Here is a 21825-nt window from a genome sequence, read left to right on the forward strand (position 1 = left end):
CCTCCCTAGAAGCAGGGTGCCAGTCTGAGCAGAAATTCTGGCGCTCGCTCTCTCCCCTTCCCCGCCCCCCCTTCCGTGCTCTGAAAAGCTTCTGCTAACGGCTGGCTCTTCATGACACCCAAGAACGCTAAGAATCCATTCATCTATGCAATATGAGTTTCTTCCAATTATAAATATATATGCATTTATCTATTTGTCCCCCTCTCCCAAGAAAAGCGCCAAGCGGTCAGTGTGAGCTGTAGGAGGGGAGTGATTAGAAGAGGTTATTTATATAACCCAAGCACCAATTTAAGTGGCATTTAGGGAATCGGCTCTAATATGGAGTCTCCCTATTGCTCTTCCCTCGTGCCTTTCCCACCCCCCAATCCCTATGAATGAAGGATGCAATAGAAGAGGCATCATAAAGAAACTGTTGGGTTTGGGACGGGTGGGGGTGGCAAAATTGATTCTTTTTTAAAAAAAATGAAAAAATGAAATTGCTTCCTGTTGGCTTTTGCATTTCAAGCTGTTTGCAACTGGAGGTTCGTGATACAGAAACGCCACTTGCAGAAAAGCAGGGTGTATATGAATATATCCTCCCCTCCCCCCCCCCCAAATAATTGGAGCGGGAGAAGAGTACTTGATACCTAGCCACAATGGGCCCTGGCGACTGGGAAAAAGCCCCCGCCTCAAAGAGCCCCCGCCTGTACAAAGGAGGCATCAACCTACCTTAAAAGAAGGTCCTCACTTCTCATAGTAACAGCGGATTTCGGACAGCGCATGCTTTCTGCACCGATATTTGCAACAAAAGCCGGTTCAGAAGTGCGCTCAAACATCAATGCCACAGTAGCTACCCACTAATGGCTACTCTCTCTCTCTCTTTCTGTCTCTCGCCAGACGCTGAGTGGCGGAGCAAAGGGGGCCCCTGTAGATTCACTGAACAGAAATAATCCTCTCTGACAAGTTATGTTCTCTGGGCATATTTTACATTAATGCACTAGGCTGCCTATAGGGGTCTTGTTTGCGCTCGCTCTTCCTTGGCTGGTGTTAGGTTCTTGTTCTAATTACCATGAAAAAGGGAGAAAGAAATGTAGGACCCTTCCCCAAAATGAGAGAAAGGATGGGGGTGGGGAGGGAGGAGACACAGACACAGGAGATCAGGTTTTTGTGTGTGTGTTTGTGTTTGTGTGTGTGTGTTTAAAGGGACATCTCTCCTCTTTCGGCGGAAGGGAGAACATACAAAAGTCTCATTTGCATGCTCCCAACAAACCATCAGTTGTTTCACAAGCATTTTAAGGATGCCAGGCAGACAGAACTTTTGCACACTCAGAGGGGCTGGAATCTGAAAGTTCTTTTTGAGACTCACAGCATGAGGTCCTCTTCCCCTCATTCCCAACACATTCCAAGCTGAGTGGTTTTATGGAATCTATGAGCCCACAACAAGGGAGGGAGGGGCAGGGAACCAGAAGAAAGTTTTCATTTAGGGGCTTAGTGGTTTTTTGTTTCTTTTTTCTTTTTCTTTTTTAAAAAAGCTTGCCTTTTTTTGTCTTTTAACCCCTAGTGAGCCACTCCCTCTGTACTCCTCTGTATCAGTTCAATACAACGTGACTCTATACAGTGGTACCTTGGGTTACAGATGCTTCAGGTTACAGACGCTTCAGGTTACAGAATCTGCTAACCCAGAAATAGTACCTCGGGTTAAGAACTTTGCTTCAGGATGAGAACAGAAATTGTGCTCCGGCGACGCGGCAGCAGCGGGAGGCCCCATTAGCTAAAGTGGTGCTTCAGGTTAAGAACAGTTTCAGGTTAAGAACGGACCTCCGGAACGAATTAAGTACTTAGCCCGAGGTACCACTGTATTGTGATTTGGGTAAATACTTACTCTCTCTCTCTTTTAACTGACAATGAAGATTGTAGCAATAACTCCCTCCTAGCAGCAATGAGCCAGCCCTAGCTATCATTTTGCTTTTCCTAGAAAATGCTCTCCTCGCCCACCTTAGGCAATTTTTCACTTCTCTTTGCTAACATGTTCATTTCCATGGCTTGCCCTCAACAACGCAACAGTCACAGGCCAGATTAAACAAACCCAAGCACACTAACGGAAGCCAGTGCAAGAACTCCTGGTCGCACAGTACAGTGGTGCCTCAGGTTACATACACTTCAGGTTACAGACTCTGCTAACCCAGAAATAGTGCTTCAGATTAAGAACTTTGCTTCAGGGCGAGAACAGAAATCGTGCTCTGGCAGCGCGGCAGCAGCAGGAGGCCCCATTAGCTAAAGTGGTGCTTCAGGTTAAGAACAGTTTCAGGTTAAGTATGGACCTCTGGAACAAATTAAGTACTTAACATGAGGTACCTCTGTATTTCCCAACTTTTCCTCCCCTATGCGCTACCCTCGCTTGTTGTGTATCATAGGCACCAGTGATACGGGGCCCAAGGCCCTTTGCCCCCAAAATAAAATTTTTTGAGGGGGCAGGCCTTCATAGAAACTTCTTGCATGGGGTCAAGAGGTGAGCGGGCTTTGGAAGGCAAGGTCTACACCCAGTTGTGCACAGCAGAAGAAAGTGCAGTTTTGTGACCCACTTTGAGGTTTTTCACAATCAAGTAGTGTATAAATTTTGTGAAATGAATAAATAACAAATCGAGGAGGCAGAACTTTGTTTTTGATTCAGCAGCACGCTTTTTATGCTGGATTCGCACGGATCATGCGCATTCAAATCCATACCTCTGCGTAGTGCACACATGCCACAAGCCGTGTGCAATACAGAAACGCCTCTATTCCATCCAGCTTGCAAATGCTTATCTAAATTTTGCTTACCGTGGTCAGATCCTGATTAATATATTTGACGAGGCTTCATGGAGCCAGGGGGAAATGGCCATCTGCTTGGGCCATTCCCATCTCCATACAATCTCAGAGATCAGGTCTGGACTCTTCCCACTCAGGAACCTGTTAGAACATCTAAAGAAAAGCATTGCCAAGCCCTGGCGATGGTACAGCTTCCACAGTTCAAAAACAGGGCAAAAGCCCATCAGCATTGCCAGCAATCGGCACAATGGTTCTCTTTCAGAAAAGAGGGAGAAAATTGCTTCACTAAAGACCCTTTGGGTTTCGCTAGGAAAATCAATGGAACTTCTGTTGGGAGAGTTCAGTGAACCCAACAGTGGAAAATCCTCCGTCAGCTTTGTTCTTACTTGGGGAACGTGGCAGAGGTTTACTAGTCTGGGGGGCCCCTGGGGGGCGTCCTTTTCAGTGTGAATTCATGACAATTTGTGCTCCAGAGGGTATTGGTAAGCCAGATAAAATGGTGAATTCGGACTTTCAAAAAGCTTTCCTCGCCAAAGAATCCTCAGTGGATCAGGAATTGTGGCAAGAAGCAAAGAGGGGGGTGGAATGGACAGTTCTCTGAATGAAGAAGTGTAGACACTGGAGTCTCCCAAGGATTGTTATTGAGACCTGTGCGTTTTAAGGTGTTCATAAATGATCTAGAGTTAGGGGTGAGCAGGGACGTAGCCAAGTTTGATGATCATACTAAACTGCTCAGGGTCATTTTAAAAAATGGATTAAGAAGAGTTCCAAAAGGGCATCTCCAGACTGAGTGACTGGGCAGTAAAATGGCAAATGCAATTAAACACCAACAAGAGTAATGTGATGCTCATAAAGGTAAAGGTAAAGGGACCCCTGACCATTAGGTCCAGTCATGGCCGACTCTGGGGTTGCTGCACTCATCTCACTTTATTGGCCGAGGGAGCCGGTGTACAGCTTCCGGCTCATGTGGCCAGCATGACTAAGCTGCTTCTGGCTAACCAGAGCAGCGCACGGAAACGCAGTTTACCTTCCTGCCGGAGTGGTACCTATTCATCTACTTGCACTTTGACGTGCTTTCAAACTGCTAGGTTGGCAGGAGCAGGGACCGAGCTCACCCTGTCGCTGGGATTCGAACCGGCGACCTTCTGATTGGCAAGTCCTAGGCTCTGTGATTTAACCAACAGTGCTAGGGGTCAATAAATTATGAATTTCACATTCATACTCCAGGGGTCTGAAGTGGTGGTGAGTGACCAGGAATGAGACCTTGGGGCAGTAGCGGAATAGCTCAATGAAGATGTCGCTCCACTGTAACCACAAAATAGCTCAAATTCCATGCTAGGAAAGGAATTGAAAATAAAACTGCTGATCTCATAATGTCGTTACGCAAATCTACAGTGTAACTACATTTGGAGTGCATTTCTGGCTGCCTCACCTCGAAAAGGATATTGCAGAATTTGAAAAAGTTCCAAAAGGAGCAACAAAAATGATTGGGGGAAGAAAGGTTACAGGATTTTGGAATTTATAGTTTACAGCAAAAAAAGAATAAGAGGTGACATAAGAGATGTGTATAAAATCACACATGGCATGAATTAAGAGGATAGAGAAAAGTTTTTACCCCTCTCCCATAACATTAGAAATGGTGGATATCCCACAAGGATCATTGGTGAAAGGCAGCAGAGGAACAGCAGATTGCCAGGAATTGACAAGGCAAGGGAAAGTTCTCACCAACTGTGTTTTATTCAATATTTATTCAATATTTACAGAGAGAGGCTTAGAAATGAAGCCTCTTGGAATAACGGTCTCCCCTCCCCTTCTCTCCCACTTTCACATTCATCATCGCTTCTATGTGTGGCGCTAAAGGCCCTTTCCTTCTGAGCCCTTTGCTCTCCTACTTTTAAGGCTCGCCAGGTTCTGGGAGATGGTGGGTCTGGAATGCTTTATAGTGATAACATGCCAGCCAGCTGCTCCAGCTCTGCCTGCTCCTTCTCTCCCATTATTCCCCAACTTCTCCCCTCATCTTCCTCTGAGCTGTGACCTCCCTCAAAGCCCTGTTGCAACTCTGAGCTATCTTCTTCTTCTCTGGAAGGGAAGGGTCAGGCTGGGGAGGCAGTCTCCTCCATTCCTCCTCTGCCCAGTCCCTAACAATTGGTGCCCACTAGCTTGGAGGATTAGACAAATTTATGGGATGCAGGTGGCGCTGTGGGTTAAACCACTGAGCCTAGGACTTGCCGATCAGAAGGTCGGCAGTTCGAATCCCCGTGATGGGGTGAGCTCCTGTTGCGCGGTCCCTGCTCCTGCCAACCTAGCAGTTTGAAAGCACATCAAAGTGCAAGTAGATAAATAGGTACCGCTCTGGCGGGAAGTTAAACGGCATTTCCATGTGCTGCTCTGGTTCGCTAGAAGCGGCTTAGTCATGCTGGCCACATGACCCGGAAGCTGTACACCGGCTCCCTCGGCCAATAAAGCGAGATGAGCGCTGCAACCCCAGAGTCGGCCACGACCGGACCTAATGGTCAGGGGTCCCTTTACCTTTAGCATGGAGGATTAGACAAATTTATGGAGCATGTGGATCTCAATGGCTGCTCAATGGCCTCCCCCCACTGTTGGGGGAAATATGTCCCTGAATATCAGTTGCTGCAAACCACAGGAGTACTTTTGTGCTCTGCTCCCCCTTCCTAGGTTCCCACAGGCTTCTGGTTGGCCTTTCTGAGAACAGGACGCCAGGCAAGACAGGACATTTGCCCGATCCAACAGGCTGGAAGTTCTTAATGGGGACGGAACACACTCGAGTCCCTCAACAAACAGATCTGCCCCCAGTGCGTTTACAGCATCTCTGTGAAATCCACACACACCTCAAGTTAATTTCTTGCTGACCTCATGGTGATTAATGCAAATTAAATTTCACGCTAATTGGCCTGAGCAGCTTTGCATGCAAACCCGAAATTGGTTATTTTCGCTAACAGTGTTAAAAAGATACTTCTGCTGTTTGCTCAATAGGTTGGATATAAATCGTTATTAGTTTTAGGGCACGCTTGTAAAAACCCATCCAGCACCTGATATCATGATAGGGAGGACAAAGGGTAAGAGGACAGCATTCAGAGTCCCACAGTTTTCTCTGTTGCCCAGAATTAGTAGTCTGTTTATGATAATAAAATTGATGATGATGATGATGATGATAAGAGTAATCCACCTGCACCACTGGTTTCTTTAGATTCCCAGTTGCCTGTTAACAAACCTTGTACCATATTGGCCCAAATATAAGCTGCCCCCTTTTTTTTCCAAATTCCAACTGTGAAAAGTTAAAGTGCGGCTTAAATTCGCGACCTTACAAAAATGGGCTTTTACGATATTGCTGCTGAAACAGACATACGGTAAAACGGAACGGGTGTGAGTGCCTGTGGAATTTTAAGGAAGCGGCTTATATTTGGGTATTGTCTCCCCCCCGAACCCCCGAATTTTAAAGGTGCAGCTTATATTAGGGTGCGGCTATATTCGGGCCAATACTGTACATTGTTCTGAGCAAAACTGCCCCTCCCAATATTGTCACCCTGTTTGTTCAAAACTACAAATCTATCATCCAATCTTCTAATCAATTTTTAACTTTAACACAGATAGGGATGAGCAAATATATTAATTTTGGGGGGTTTTCCCTGGTTCAGCTCTCCACATTTTTAACAAATTTGTGATTTTTTTTTTGAAAAAAAGAAAACCTTATGACAATTCTTCAGAATCCCACGGCAAATTTCTTGAATATATACATTTTGCACGCAGTTGTCTCTAAAGTGCACATTTTTGCAAAGCGATTTCCCCATATATGGTGCATTTTTGCATGCTTTTTCCCACTAAGGTATGCAAACTTAACCCCAGTATATACAGCTTTTGTACATAGTATGTGGCTGGAGAACTACATTGCAAAATTCAGAGAAGTCTGGCTTTTGGAAGATGACTGTGTTTCGATTCATGGTGGTGTTGTTTTTAAAGTGCGAATTAGGTTAGGTTTCACTTTAAATGTTAACTGATTACAATTTCTCCCCTCATCCCTAGAGGCAGCTGAAATCAGCTGAAATCAAACCTGGGGTGATCTTGCTTTGCTGGGAAGGATACCAGTTGCCATGGTTTGCGGTGGCCATGTTCTTTCCCACCAACTGCAACCTAAATGGTCTCAGCAAAATAAGTATTCTTCTATGTACCTCACCCCATCTCTGATGTTTACTATTCTTGAAAATCACACCTTGACGGTTCAGCCGCAGGTGGCCATCATTCAGCGATCCCTTCACTTCCTGGTATATTTCATTGAATTCCAATGTATCCGCCATGTTGACAGCACCTCCAACCCCTCACCCCACTATGACAAGGGTTGAGGTCACACCAGCAAAACGTGCCGAGTTGTTCTTGGAGGAAAGTTTTGCAAATGGAACCAAGCAGGGAGAAGACAAGATGCCTTAGTCCTTCCTGGAACGTGGGATCTTCTCCATCTAGTTCTAACAGAAGCAAAGGGAACACGAAGACACAGAGGACTAGAAAACACTTGGGGGGGGGAACCTCACTTCCTCCTTCCGGGGCCGTTGGCTTTCGGTCGCACAGTCGCTTAGTGCTCTCTTGCCTCTCTGGTTTGAATCTGATGTTGTGTCTAACAGCAGATAAGGACTAAGAAGCCAAGCTCTGAATATCCCTATCAAGCCTGGCCAATCCAGAGGCTTCTTATTGTGTGCCAATCAGAGGGGCCAAGGCACACAACCCTATCCCTTTCTGTGCTGCACGAAGGCTGAGGCTACGTCACACCGCACCCATGGTTCCAAACTTGGCTAGCTTCCACCCCCACCCAATGCCATTTTTGTCCCTGACATAATGTTCATCACAACTAGACGCATTGTTTAAGGGCTAAACAAAGTCAACTGAAAGACTCTGCTCTGTAACTCCCGACATCAGCCAGAATAATATGCAAGGCCCTCGTTGTGTCTCTCTCACACACTTGATAAAGAAGCAGAGCTATAGCAGAGCTCAATCCTAAATCATGGAAGCCAAAGAGCTAGAACAAAGAATAATTTCATCGGCACGTATTTGGGGAAGACAAGTTTGGCAGGAAGCCAAATATACAAATAAAATAAAATAAAATCACACATTACAGCATCATATACAGTATACACCATTAAGTTGGAACGTCAATCATCAGGCCAGACTCTAATGGCTCACTGGGGCTCCGTTTGGCTATCAGTTTGGTATCAAACAGAATGGCAGGCATTGCTCAGCCTTTTGGGATCCTCTGGAGTGGCTGACGTTTCAAGTGAAAATGCATTTTTGCACCAGCACTCAGTGTTGGGGATGTGGTTGTTGGGAAGAACATTTCAACCCTTTCCAGAAGATGCTAAAAATGTGAGCTGCTAAAGTATCTGGGTCCCTATACCTTGGCCTCTTCGTTGAAAGGGTGTTTATGAATATTGAGCTCCCATAGCAAACACCTGCCTGCACATGCTGTAACCTCAGTTTTAGAAAAGAAATGTCCAGACCCTAAACCAGTGGTTCTCTTTGAAAATATGACCAAAATAGCTAGAAATCCCCGGTTCCCACTTTCAAAGCCTACAAACTGGGGTGGGTGAGAGAGAGGCCATTTGGTGCTGCTGCTGTTGCTGCTGAGCTACAGTTTTACATTGTACTGAGAAGATGCCCTTTTAATGCTCAACACTTTTAAAAATATGAATAACCAATAGCATGTGTGCACACATTTGGATGTGTTCATGGTCACTGGTAAAACCCTGCATGCTTAATAGCAACTCTGAGAGGGTTGAATCCTACTCAGAATTGACCTATGGACATGTATGAACCCAAGTCAGTCATGCAAACTAAATTCAATGGATCTACTCTGAGTATGACCAGCAGACAGGTCCATTCTTTTAAACGGATCTATACAGAGTCAAAATAAGTTGGGTATTCTGAATTGCAGCTTGCCATTTGAGCCCCCTGCAACAAATGAAACCAAGATTATGTCAACTGACATGGCAAACATACAACCCAACATTCTGTTGAATCTTATGACACCAAAGGCCAAACCACAATTGGTCAATTAACCTCATTCTTAGTCCTTACATTCTCACCATTAGAAAACCCCCCAGATATAGGTTTGTTGAGGCCCTAAGCTACTGAAGGTAATGGGGCCCTTTATATCTCCAGCTGTCCTTTGTCAACAACAAATTGTCACTGGTTTTTTTGTGTTGAATATATGCCATATGGTAATTTATGGACCTAATAGGTATCTAAAGCACAGATTGAGGTTGAATCCTGACAAGACAGAAGTACTGTTTTGGGGGGACAGGAGGTGCCTAAACAGGGCTGCCTTCAGATTTCTTCTAAAAGTCAGATAGTAGTTTATCTCCTTGACATCTGATGGGAGGGCGTTCCACAGGGCAGGCACCACTACTGAGAAGGCCCTCTGCCTGGTTCCCTGTAACCTCACTTATCACAGTGAGGGAACCGCCAGAAGGCCCTCAGCGCTGGACCTCAGTGTCTGGGCTGAATGATGGGGTGGAGATGCTTCTTCAGGTATACTGGGCCGAGGCCATTTAGGGCTTTAAAGGTCAGGACCAACACTTTGAATTGTGCTCAGAAACATACTGGGAACCAATGTAGGTCTTTCAGGACCAGTGTTATATGGTCTCGGTGGCCACTCCCAGTCACCAGTCTAGCTGCTGCATGCTGGATTAGTTGTAGCTTCCGGGTCACCTTCAAAGGTAGCCCTATGACTTTTGAATTATGGTCTAGAGGAGACTCTTGAGAGTCCCATGGACTTCAAGAAGATCAAACCTATCCATTCTCAAGGAAATCAGCCCTGAGTGCTCACTGGAAGGACAGATCGTGAAGCTGAGGCTCCAATACTTTGGCCACCTCATGAGAAGAGAAGATTCCCTGGAAAAGACCCTGATGTTGGCAAAGATGGAGGGCCCAAGGAGAAGGGGACGACAGAGGACAAGATGGTTGGACAGTGTTCTCGAAGCTACGAACATGAGTTTGACCAAACTGCGGGAGGCAGTGGAAGACAGGAGTGCCTGGCGTGCTCTGGTCCATGGCGTCACGAAGAGTCGGACACGACTAAATGACTAAACAACAACATGACGGGTTGGGTAACATGTGTCCCTCTAGATATTGTTGGACTACAACTCCCATCCCTGACCATTGCTAGGTTATCTTGTCTGAGGCTGATGGGAGTTGAGAGTCCAACACTATCTGGAGGGCCACAGGTTAACCACCCTTCCCTTATCAGTTCCTCTCACATTCAAACAGAACCAAACACATAGAGGAGGAATGAGTAGAAGTCAACCTGCTTTGTGAATTTAAAGTCACCCAGCAGGCAGTGAGATCACCATCACTATTAGGCACCCTCAGCGGAGTTTTGCATATCAATGCCAAGCGGCACATGGATGTTTCTGCTGCTTGGGTGTCAAGAGATTTCGAAAGGTATGAGCAGGATACTGCGGTTTTTTGACTTCTCATTATCCATGCCATCCATGTTTTTCTAGTTCACAAAATATATTCAATGGGATAACAGATAGCCGGCACAAGGTGAATGCAAATGAAGTTGAGGAGACCTGCAGGAATATACAGGACAAACTTAACAGGCAAACGATTCAAAAAATGTCACCCGTGCTGAAATCAAAACAAGCAGCAAGGAAAGAATAAATCTGCTACTCTTTAAGGTGCCCCAAACCTCTGTTAATTTTTCTGCTGCAGCCTGGATACCCCTAAAGAAATAAGAAAAGTGTGGTTGTGCCCTCCATTATACCAACACATTGCCTATAACGACAGAAGGGAATTTTTTTGTACTCTCCGTTTCTCATTTCCCCTCCCAATCTTATATTCAATTCCCTGCATTTCCATGTCTGTTTGTGAATTATTATTTTTTAAAGTCCTCTTGAAATTTCATCAGTATTCTAGTGCAAAATTCTCAGAATATGCACATTTTTAAAGGAATTTCTTTTCCTAATATACCCACTATTGCATAGCAAATTCCCTGATATAATGCATTTCTATATGCTACTTTCACTAATATATGCATTTTAAAGCACACTTTACCCCCATATTTGCATTTTTGCACACACTACTAGGTTGGAGAGCGGCATTGCAAAATTCAAAGAGGTGCGAATGTTTGAAAGCTGGCTGCAGTTTGGTCTGCAAGACGTTTCGGAAAGGGAGGGTAAGGTAAGCTTGTCTTTAAATGTGAACTGAATAGAATTTCTCCCCCACCCCTATTTATTACCCAGAGGACATTCTCTCATTAAACACACATTTACTGAAACCATACGAAGGCTCCACCCTGAGTTTCTTGGAAGATGGGCTAGATACAGATGTGGTTAACAACTGGCAACCACATCAGTTGCCAGAGCTCATAAATTTAAACCCATCATGGTCAAACACAAAATAAATGCTTTTTTGGGGGACATGAACTCCCTTCCTTGCTATGTGGGCCTTAAGAGTGCACAATTTTGTAGAGTAATAATGCCCCTCCTCGCTACAGCACATTCTCTCCCAAGCAAAAATTTCTCATGTCATCCTCAGTTAAATTGTACGCGATGACTCTGTCGCTGGAATTATTCCATGGAGGAGACAACTTGGTGACTGCCAACTTCATTAAAAATCTTCCCTTGGACTTCATGGGGGCACTCATTCACACTGAACAAACAAACACACACAGCCTTTATGGCCGAGAACAAAGGGAGTTTTCCTCACTTTTGTTTGATGTCAATCACACTCGAGATTAAAGCTGCTGTTTTATGCATTCATAGATTCCTCTTCCCCCCTGCTCCCCATTTCTGATCTGCTTTTTTTCGAAGGCTCGCTATACACTTCAAAAGGTGTACACTTAAAAAAAACCAAAAAACAGAGGCAGTGTTCACAATAGGCAGCCTTGTATGCCAGAGTATAAGGCACCAGAATATTTTAATTATATGCTTCCCCGTCCCAATCCAGACCTATGGGTAGGGTATATCATATCTGTATTGAAACCTTGAGCATTTGCTAAGCAGTGGGATGAGTATAGAAGTGTCTTCATCAAGTTTGCTATGAATATATCCTTTCCTTTCCAGGACTGAGCTCTGGAAGGGGAAAAAAGAATTTGCAGCAAACCACAGTGAAAAGTTTGCAGCAAACCACAGTGAACAGCACTGAATGGCTAGCAACTATGATGCTGCATAGAAACCTTTTCCTATCGTGGCCCCTGAAGGGCTTTTTACTTCTAAAACTGTATACTTACACACCTTCAGGGTGGAGAGGAGACTGTGTGGACATCAAGGAAGGTCTCTATAACTCCATGTGCAGCCAGAGGCACTACGTTGGCTCCACCTGCCATAACTACTACTATATTTATACATAAAGAAACAGCTGACTCAAATGCACCCAGAGTAGTTTTGAAAATGTTACAGCCCCCCCCAAAGGCAAATGGGTAAATGCACATCTGGTTCTTATTACAACAGGAAGCAGGTACCCCCCCCGGCACACTGCAGGAGGAGGAGGAGCAACTGATCTAGCATTTGAGCCGATAAAACATGCATCTGCCTCATAGATTGTGATGTTGGGAGAGAGAAGGACCATGGCTGAAGATCTGTGATGTCATGTTAAGTATCACATCAGTCTTCACCCTTAAAGGTGGACATTAAGTGTCACATTGACTTCCCAGAATTTCAAGAACATTCTGCTAGCAACCGTCGCAGGTCACCTGTGTCACAACTGGGTGCTGATGATCATCCAAATGGGATGGATACACATAGATGAAGGTCAGTGATAACTGCTAATTATCAGAGACATCAGTAACTGCTGACCCTCACAAAATTTGTCTGGGATGATCAACTGTCCTGAATGAGCCAGCTCCCAGAGACGGTTTGCAACTAGCTGAAAAAGCAGCCAGGAACAGAGAGGGTTAACTGCCAGGCAGGATGAGCATTGGCTAGTGCCAGCTCCCCCACCCCTTGGAATGCTGGTTGATAAGGGAATGGCTGAGAGCTCGTGTTCTCGAGAAGTACAAACTGACAAGAACAGAGAAGGAAGCAGTTTGTCAGAACGGGAAGAGATTGGAGCTGAGCCAATCCCTCCTAAGAGTAGGTTAAGGGGAGAGCTGTTAGACAGGAAGCAAAACAAAAGATGTAAGAAGCAAAAGTTCAGTTGCTTCTGGTCACGCCCGAAGCAGTCTTCAGAAGGGTCATCTTGATTGATGATGGTGGAGGCTGTGTTAGAGCCATCCGGCGTTATCTCTTTGTTTTGACAATAAAGCATCCTTTTTACTTAACTACGCTCGCTGTGTTATCAAGCCGGGGACTAGACTCCTGACATCAACATTCAACCACATCAACCTGCTTAGAGACTAAGATCAGCAGGGAAGGCCCTGTGATGTTTGAGGGGTAGTAACACATGAGAGGGCATTCTTTGTGGTGGCCCCCTGGTTACAGATGACCTTCCTTCTGGGGCCCATCTTGAGCCACCATTGTAAGATTTTTTTTTTTACTATCAGTCAAGATACACCACTTTCCTATGACTCTGGTGGAGTTGCTATTTTGTGCTAGTGTTTTCTTACTCCCTCATTGGTTGTTTTATGGCTTCATTTTACCACTTCAATGTAATTCACCAGATAATTGCTACCCATCCTGGGTCCATTCAATGAATGGAAGGCAAAAAGGAAAAGAAAGACTTAGTCACTGAATTTTGAACACTGAACATTACATACATGCAAATCACAGATACAGATCTCTCTTCCCCAACGATCTATTGCAATATCCTCAAAGTCAATTAATACTTTTAAGAAAATTTCGAAGAGGATTATGACTGTTACAGTTATGAATATATATTTTTTAATCCCAATTTTCCTACGGAGTCTCAAAGCAGCTTACAATAAATAATGCATAATGATGCAAATACAAATGTTTTTGCCCTAAAGAAATATTCTAAACAGTCAGTCGACTATATAGCATGGCATACATTTCCTTAAGATGAAAGCCAGGGAAAGAAAGATGGGAGGGCACCAAACACGAGAACCAATGAAGAAGAAACCTTAGTGGTGCACAGAGAATAATTTATTAGCCCAATGCATTTCAAGTAATGTCTTGAAACACGTTGGGCCAATGAACTATTTTCCATAAACCTTTGAGATCATCTTCCTTCTTGCATTTCCTTGTCCTCCACTGCTGGTTCTTTGTTATTATATAATTAAGGGCACAGTCCAAACCACGGCCACTACCCCAAAGAAAGGTGGGAACACCATCACACCTGTAGCCCTGCTGTGTAGGCTACTTGAACTGGAGCAGAAGGTGGGGAGGGACCGGACAAATCATTACACCAGCCTGGAGGCTCAATCCAACACCCTCCATCTTGGGGCAAAGGGGGTTTGGATTTCGCCCTAATGGCCTTGACTTTCTTTTTTAAGGATAAAAATGTGTGATTTTTTGTTTTGTTTTTAGTATGAGGGACTGCAGAATAATAATAATAATAATAATAATAATAATAATAATAATAATAATAATAATATATTTATTTATTTATTTATACCCCGTCCATCTGGCTGAGTTTCCCCAGCCACTCTGGGCAGCTCCCAATCAATCAAATGTTAAAAACAGTACAGCATTAAATATTAAAAACTTCCCTAAACAGGGCTGCTTTCAGATGTCTTTTAACGATAGAATAGCTGCTTATTTCCTTCACATCTGAAGGGAGGGTGTTCCACAGGGTGGGCGCCACTACTGAGAAGGCCCTCTATCTGGTTCCCTGTAACCTCAGTTCTTGCAGTGAGGGAACCGTCAGAAGGCCCTCGGCGCTGGATCTCAGTGTCCGGGCTGAAAGATGGGGGTGGAGACGCTCCTTCATGTATACAGGACTGGGGCCGTTTAGGGCTTTAAAAGTCAGCACCAAAGCTTTGAATTGTGCTCGGAAACGTACTGGGAGCCAATGCAGATCTCTCAGGACCGGTGTTATGTGGTGTTATGTGGTTAATACTTGCCAAGCTCAGTGGGGCTACATCCTCAGAGAATACTTTTTAGTTTAGAGAAAAGGTGAGTAAGTGGTGACGTGATATAAATTTGTAAAATCATGCATGGAATGGAGTAAGTGGCTAGAGATAAGTTCTTCTCTATCTTTTATAAGACTAGAACTCGTGGACACCCAGCGCCCTTTCATCCTCTTGGAAGGAAAAGAACAATGAATTCCCTAAAATTTAGTATGTTTACCTATCAAACGTTTACATGGGGTTCCTAGAATGATCACTTCCACACCTGCTTGGTTTCAGCAGTGCTACAGCATCTGGCAACCACAGTCCATTTGATCATGTGACCTTTCTCTGTATACGAGGTTTTTTAACCTTTAACAAAGAATCTCCTATACAAGCCTTCCCCAACCTGAGTGGGGTCAGGATTGCAGTCTACGCAGGGTGTGAAATAGTTGGATACAACCCTTCCCTCTGAACCTCCAGCCTATTGGCCATCTGACTTACCTCCAGGTACTCTTCTGCACATTGAACCCACACCACCCCCTGTCATGACCTCAAGTCAATATTTCTTAAAGGCAAGAGTTCCCCAGCAACGGTAACTTTGAGGGTGAGATAGTGCCATGCCTTGGTCTACTCAAGATGTATGGGTACTAGAGCCTGCCTTTTGAGCCTGCATTTTTTCCACGGCCCCAAGGAGACACAACTGCTGCCAGACTTTGGCTGGTCCATGAACATCTTCAAGATCAAGACAGGACTGAGGAGAGATCCTCATGGAAAACCCATTACCTCAAAGAAGACAACAGATGCAGAAGGCATTTGCTCCTTAACTGATCAGAGGGGAGCACTCAGGTGGTGAGGCTACCAGCCTAACTAGCTTGACTATCTATCTATCATCTATCTATCTATCATCTATCATCATCTATCATCTCTCTCTCTCTCTCTCTCTCTCTCTATCTATCATCTATCTATCATCTATCTATCTATCTCTATCTATCTATCTATCATCTATCTATCTATCTATCTATCTATCTATCTATCTATCTATCTATCTATCTATCATCTATCTATCTATATCTATCATCTATCTATCATCTCTATCTATCATCTATCTATCTATCTATCTATCTATCTATCTATCTATCATCTATCTAATCTATCTATCATCTCTATCTATCATCTATCTATCATCTATCTATCTATATCTATCTATCTATCTATCTATCTATCTATCTATCTATCTATCTATCTATCTATCATCTATCTATCATCATCTATCTATTTATCATCTATCTAAAACTTAACCAGTTTTTCCAAGATCTTGCTGAGACAACTTGGGTGTTTGACCTCAGCTGCAGAAGCACTGTCCATGGTCCTGAGCCCAGGTTTTGGTCTCCCTCCAAAGTGCTGACTATTGCCTTGCCTCTCCTTTCCATCTTTAGACTATCACCCCTTCTGGGTGGCAGGCTTGCCTGTGGATCATGATGCCCCAACTCCAAATATCACCGACCTGTTTGCAAATGGTAAAATGCATCTGTGGCATCTGGGAAATTTGCGGGGAGGAGCAAATCTGTGAGCGGCAGCACTTATCTTGGAAGCTGGTGGCCACAATTTTGCATCCAACAAAGTCCCTTCAGAACAGTGCCATGTGATGACTGTTAGTTTCTGTTTGCCACTGTGCAGTGCTTTGGAGTCACAAGACTCTGTTTACATTCCAGACACATTCCATACTGTTGGAAGCCAGACGGGAGACGGATGTGACGTTACTGGTTTCCTGTTCCTTTGTTTGTGTGCAGTTGCTCTCTGCTCTCACAGAGAGAGGATGTATTTTTCTTTGCTGTTTGCGTAGTTAGTAATAAAACCCTTTAGTGATATAGCCATAAATCTCATCACTTCTGTCTGCTGCTTTGATTCTCTGCTGAATGGGAATGTGCCTGAGCCTTATCAGAGGCTCAGGTCATCAATAACGTCGGAGGTGATTCGGGAGGACTCGGCCGGAGGAGGATGAGCTTTATCAGCTCGGTCGAGTGGAGATTCCGACAATGACATGCAGAATAGGAAGCCCTGCCTTATACTGTCAGACCAGGTTCTACTAGTTCAGTATCACCTACATTGACCAGCAGTGGCTCTCCATGGTTTCAGACAAAGAGTCCCTCATCCCTACCAGGAGATGCTGGTGACTGACCCTGGAACCTACTGTATAGAAAGCAGATGGTCTTACCACTGGACTATAGTCCTTCAACATTGGAGGGGGTACTTCTGGGAGCTGGGAAGATGCTAGAAAACAACCACTGATAGGAGTGAAGGCAAGAAAAATAAGAAGTTGAGAATGGCAGATGCAACTGATAGACTATATGGAGTTAGCAGAAATGACTGGCAGAATCCGCGACCTGGGAGAGGAAGCACTGGAGGAGGACTGGAAGAAATTTAAGGACTATTTACAAAAACATTGCAAATTGTATGAGTGTTAAGATGATGCAAGAGTGAAAATAAATGTGGCATCAGTAAGTTAGCTGATAAGAATCTGAGAATAGGTGAAATTGGAGAAAAAAGTTAATTTTATTTTGGTTGAAATTATGTCTAATTAAGTACTCAAGTGTTTGGAAAATAAATCTAAAATTAGAGGCATAATATGGGGAAAAATACAAATAAGAAATTAAAATAAGGTGATAATTTGCTGTAAAGAATTTTATAAACCTGGAAAGCAGGAATGGAAGATGTGAGGAAGTCCAAAAGTAAGGAAAGCATGAATATTAAGAATTTGGATACGTTGTTATAATTTTGTTTTTTTTTGTTGTTTTTTTTCTTTTGTTTTTTTTCCTTTTATGTATGTATTGTTATTGTTATTTCTTTTGTGTTTGTATACTGTATTGTTGGATGTGGGATTATATATGTTGGGTGATAAATGTAAAAAATCTTGAATAAATATTTCAAAAAAAAAGAAAAATAAGAAGTTGACCTTGGAGGCAGATTAGAGTCGCCCGTCATCCCCTCTCCTGCCAAATTGTAAGGTGGAAGTCCACCATGGATAACTTTTGGTTAAAGTGTTCTTGCCATCTCTTCTCCTTTCACCTTCAGTGGCTGCGGTCTCAGTGTTTGCTTTTACGAATCCAACCGATTTTCATCAACGCCTGTTATGCTAAGTGTGTAAAACTAGCTGCTTTCAGATGTTATTATAGTGTTAATGCACATAAGATTAAATAATATAAGCCTTAAAGCTTCTTCCTGGCTAGCGGCCCAAATAAATACTGCATTGTTTAGTCTTTTGATTCATAATTCTATTACAAGTCTTTGGATAGGATAAGATTTTCTGCACTAGCTGTTTGAATACCATTGTTTAACAAAGCATGGGCTTCCTCTTCAAGCTCTAAAGATCAGTGTGCTATTTGCCTAAGAGATGGCTTAAATTTCCTTTCATAGCGTATGAAACACTCTGTGTGGCACATCTGCAGATCATGAAGATGTGGCAAAAGTCCTGGGTCAGAATATGTGTTCCCTGGATGAACCGTGAAAATGAGACTCCCTTGGTGCTCAGAAGAACATGTGAAGGCTCAAACTGGGTAGGGGCACAGGACAGCTCCACTCCCAACATCCCTGTGCTGGTTCCCATGATCCAACAACTCTTCAGGGTTGCTGGCAGTGCAGAGCTCTACTGGGGATTCTCCAGAGGAGAGCTACTTTCCTATGACAAGCTTCAAAAGCGAGTATCAACCATTTGTTCAACAATTTGGTCCCACTCTTCAGACACCCTACATGCCTAGTAATCCCAGAGAAACTAAAAGTCTGACAGCATTACCTGACCTTTTCAGAAGGTAAAATTAGAATTCTTTGCTTTTCTCAGAGCAGTTTGTGTGCTTTTTAATCTAAAGTATATTTACCAAGCTAAATGTTGCCCAATCACAAAAATAATACCAGATTTGAATTCCTCACAACCAGTGCTGGATTTACGTATAAGCTAAACAAGCCATAGCTTAGGGCCCCACTCTCTTGGGGGCCCCTCAAAAAAAGTAAAGGAAAAAAACTGGATGTACATTTCCAAAATATAAGATTAAAAAAAATATGAAATGGCTTTAGATACCTATTAGGTCCATAAATTACCATATAGCATATATTCAACACAAAAAAACAGGGACAATTTGTTGTTGACAAAGGACAGCTGGACATATAAAGGGCCCCATTACCTTCAGTAGCTTAGGGCCTCATCAAACCTAGATCTGGCCCTGTCACAACCGAAACCACACTTTTAAGACTGCTCACTAAAGAAATGTCCAGAAATTAACTTTCATCCCCTAAAATGACACACCCTTATGCAAGCATGCCTTCCTAGATAGGTGTCTAGGTCGCATGCTTCTGAACCCAGCCTTGACCATTCCATATTTCTCATAGTAGTCATGATGACTTTAAACCTGGTGGTGGAGCTTCATCTAATACATGCTTCTGAAAAATACAAGGTATCAATCACCTGGGCCAGAGTCCGGGCAAAGACTGGCAGCTAAAACCTGGATACAGTGAATGGCAGGAAGGCAGCATAACAATGTTATTACAGGTAGCAGAAATTGTCATGCTGCTACAGACTATTTACATTCAATGCTCTCTAGCTGCAAGATCTGTCTGCAAAAAGCTTTTCGCCTAACTGGTTTGTCTAATTTTAGCTGGCAACTGATTCCAAGCCAAACATCCCAGGAGACAGAAAATCGGTGCTTTGACCCATAAGGTCCCTGGTTCTGGTTCTCTGTGCAAGATGGAATTTAAAAAATCTCCGCTGGCAGAATATTCTAAGGAAAAGGTAGAAAACAGTTAGGTCAACTTTGGGGCAGGTTCTGCAGGATGCTTCTAATCCCATTTAGAAAAGATGTGCTCTTTGTGAGAAAGAGATAACAAAGTCAATGAGATAATCTTTTAGTCAAATGAATTCACTACTACAAAAGAGGCTTATGTCCCGCTGAGCTAAGAGTTTTATTTCAAGGGACTGCTAGCTCAAATGTGCTAAAATTCCTGATATTCACAACTCATATTTTCCAAAATGCATCACTGAATTGTAGAGTTGGAAGAGACCCCATTGGGCCATCAAGTCCAACCCACTGCAATGCGGGAATCTGTGCATCCCAGTACAGTTGTTTTAAAAAGCTCCTCAAGCCAAGCCTCAAGAATAATATAAGTGGGGAAACCTCCTGGTGTGCCGAGACCTTCCAGAGGTATAAACATGCTGGTCCGTTTCAGCAGGAACAAGGTGTTTGGGTCCACTTTAACAAACATGAACACAGGAAGCTGCCTTATAGCGAGTCAGTTTATTGGATTATTGAGCTCAGCCTTATCTATACTGACTGCTGGTTACTTTCCAGGATTTCAGAAAGGAGAGATTTCCAACCCTCACCGGAGAAGTCACAGACTGAAGATGGGGCCTTCTGCATGCACGCGGCCAAAAAAACAAGCAATGAAATGGACTAGACCAGATAAAAAACAGCTTGGGGTCTAGGCAATTTCACTCCTAGGGGAAATGTTAAAAAGAAGAAAGTATTCTTCAACAGCACGTCATGGCTGAGAAAAGGAACAAGGCTTCAAATGGCATTCACTGCTTTTTTTTAAAGCACAAAAGTGTGGATAATCAAGCGCCCTAAAACGCGAGAAAGAGTCCCAAAACTGGTCTGTGTGCTGCATGTGTGTGTGTGTGTGTGTGTGTGTGTGTGTGTCTGTGTCTGTGTGTCTGTGTGTGTGCACGTGCATGGGCCTGTTGTGGGAGATAGTGGTAGCATTGATAGTAACAACAGGCCAGTGTTTATCAATGTTTGGAAGTCAGTCCTCCCACCGGCACTTTATTAGGAAGGAGCATGTGGAACCTCCAACAACATGTCACAGGGTGGAGTGTTCCTGTTCTGACATCAACCAGCCATGCCTTCTTACAGATTGCACCATGGTGTTCTTTTCATTACATGTAAGGATTTGTCCTCTGAGAATGACCTTGCTATCAGTATATAGGATTCCAAAGTTGAGGGGCTGCAACAGGAAAAGCTCCTGGAAAAATTCTCCTGGTGAATTGCACCCACAGGCTTGCTGCGACACTCCTTTCTCTTTGCATTAATGGGTTTTACGCCTACCAAGGGAGCATAAATATTCTTTCTGGAACACAGTTTAAATTCTCTCCAAAAGGTCTTCAGACCATTTGGCCTCGGTTGACTCGGTAACATAAGACAACTGGATAATGCCTGATTATTCAGCAACTCCCAGAAACTTCTCTCTCTCTCTCTCTGCCTCTCTCTGCAGAATGAGTAAATGAAATTACTTTCATTAAGTCTTCCAGGCTCAAAGAATAGTGACATGTAATTAGAGAGCTAAACAGCAACAGTTTCTTTCTGGTAAATTTGCTCACGCTAATTTTGCTAATAAGACTCATAATTGTTTTACGCACATTCAATACATTACATTTACCTAGGCCCTCCATACTCAATCAGAATCTTTAAACGAGTTGGTGTTTCACATCAGCGTCGCTAGTAATCAAGAGTGGAGCACGGAGCGAGTGGAGGGTAAACCTCGCCTGGGGTTGAATGGCTTCCAGGTCAACGGTCAGAAGAGCCACTGCGAGAATATTCACTCGTAAAGGATGGAATGTGGACTCCAACACACACACAAAAGATCAGACTGTTTCCCAGCACCGAGGCCTATGCTAACCACAAGTCCAGTTGCCTCAAAGGCTCCATCTGCACTGCACATTTAAAGCAGTATCATAGAGTCATGGTTTCCCCCAAATAATCCTGGGAACTGTAGTTGTAGACCCTCCAAGTGTCCCTATTTTCCAAGGACAGTCCCAGGTTTACAGAAATCATCCTGGTTTCTGATTTGGTCCTTGAATGCCCCACTTTTCCTTAGAACATCTTTATTTTAATCAGAGAAACATTGGAGGGTATGGTAGGACGTCCCTATTTCCATCGGAGAAATGTTGGAGGGCATTTTTTATTTTATTTATTGAATTTATATACCGCCCTATACCTGGAGTTATGCCACCCCCCAATAAGATAAGTAACTATACAACCTTTAGAATACATCTGAAGGCAGCCCTGTACAGGGAGGGTTTTTTAAAAAATAAATAAATG

The 21825-nt window shown here is 43.6% G+C and overlaps 1 protein-coding gene across 19 annotated transcripts in view; it reads right to left on the reverse strand.

Moving 5' to 3' along the window:
* The window catches only part of CELF2 (CUGBP Elav-like family member 2), a 538053-nt gene that overhangs the window by 363884 nt on the left and 152344 nt on the right, over positions 1-21825 (reverse strand). For 3 of the 19 annotated variants that reach the window (XM_028746921.2, XM_028746925.2, XM_028746922.2), the window contains exon 1: positions 709-1030. The exons of 2 other annotated variants lie outside the window; for them this stretch is intronic. In XM_028746921.2, the coding sequence (XP_028602754.1) occupies positions 709-815 (107 nt within the window). In that variant the 5' untranslated portion in view covers positions 816-1030. Of the gene's footprint in view, positions 1-708; positions 1034-21825 lie in introns of those variants that run through there. 14 more of the 19 variants (XM_028746933.2, XM_028746931.2, XM_028746932.2 and 11 more) reach the window with 9 other exon arrangements.

The sequence above is a fragment of the Podarcis muralis genome, chromosome 10 (assembly GCF_964188315.1).
Source record: "Podarcis muralis chromosome 10, rPodMur119.hap1.1, whole genome shotgun sequence".
Classification (NCBI taxonomy): domain Eukaryota; kingdom Metazoa; phylum Chordata; class Lepidosauria; order Squamata; family Lacertidae; genus Podarcis; species Podarcis muralis.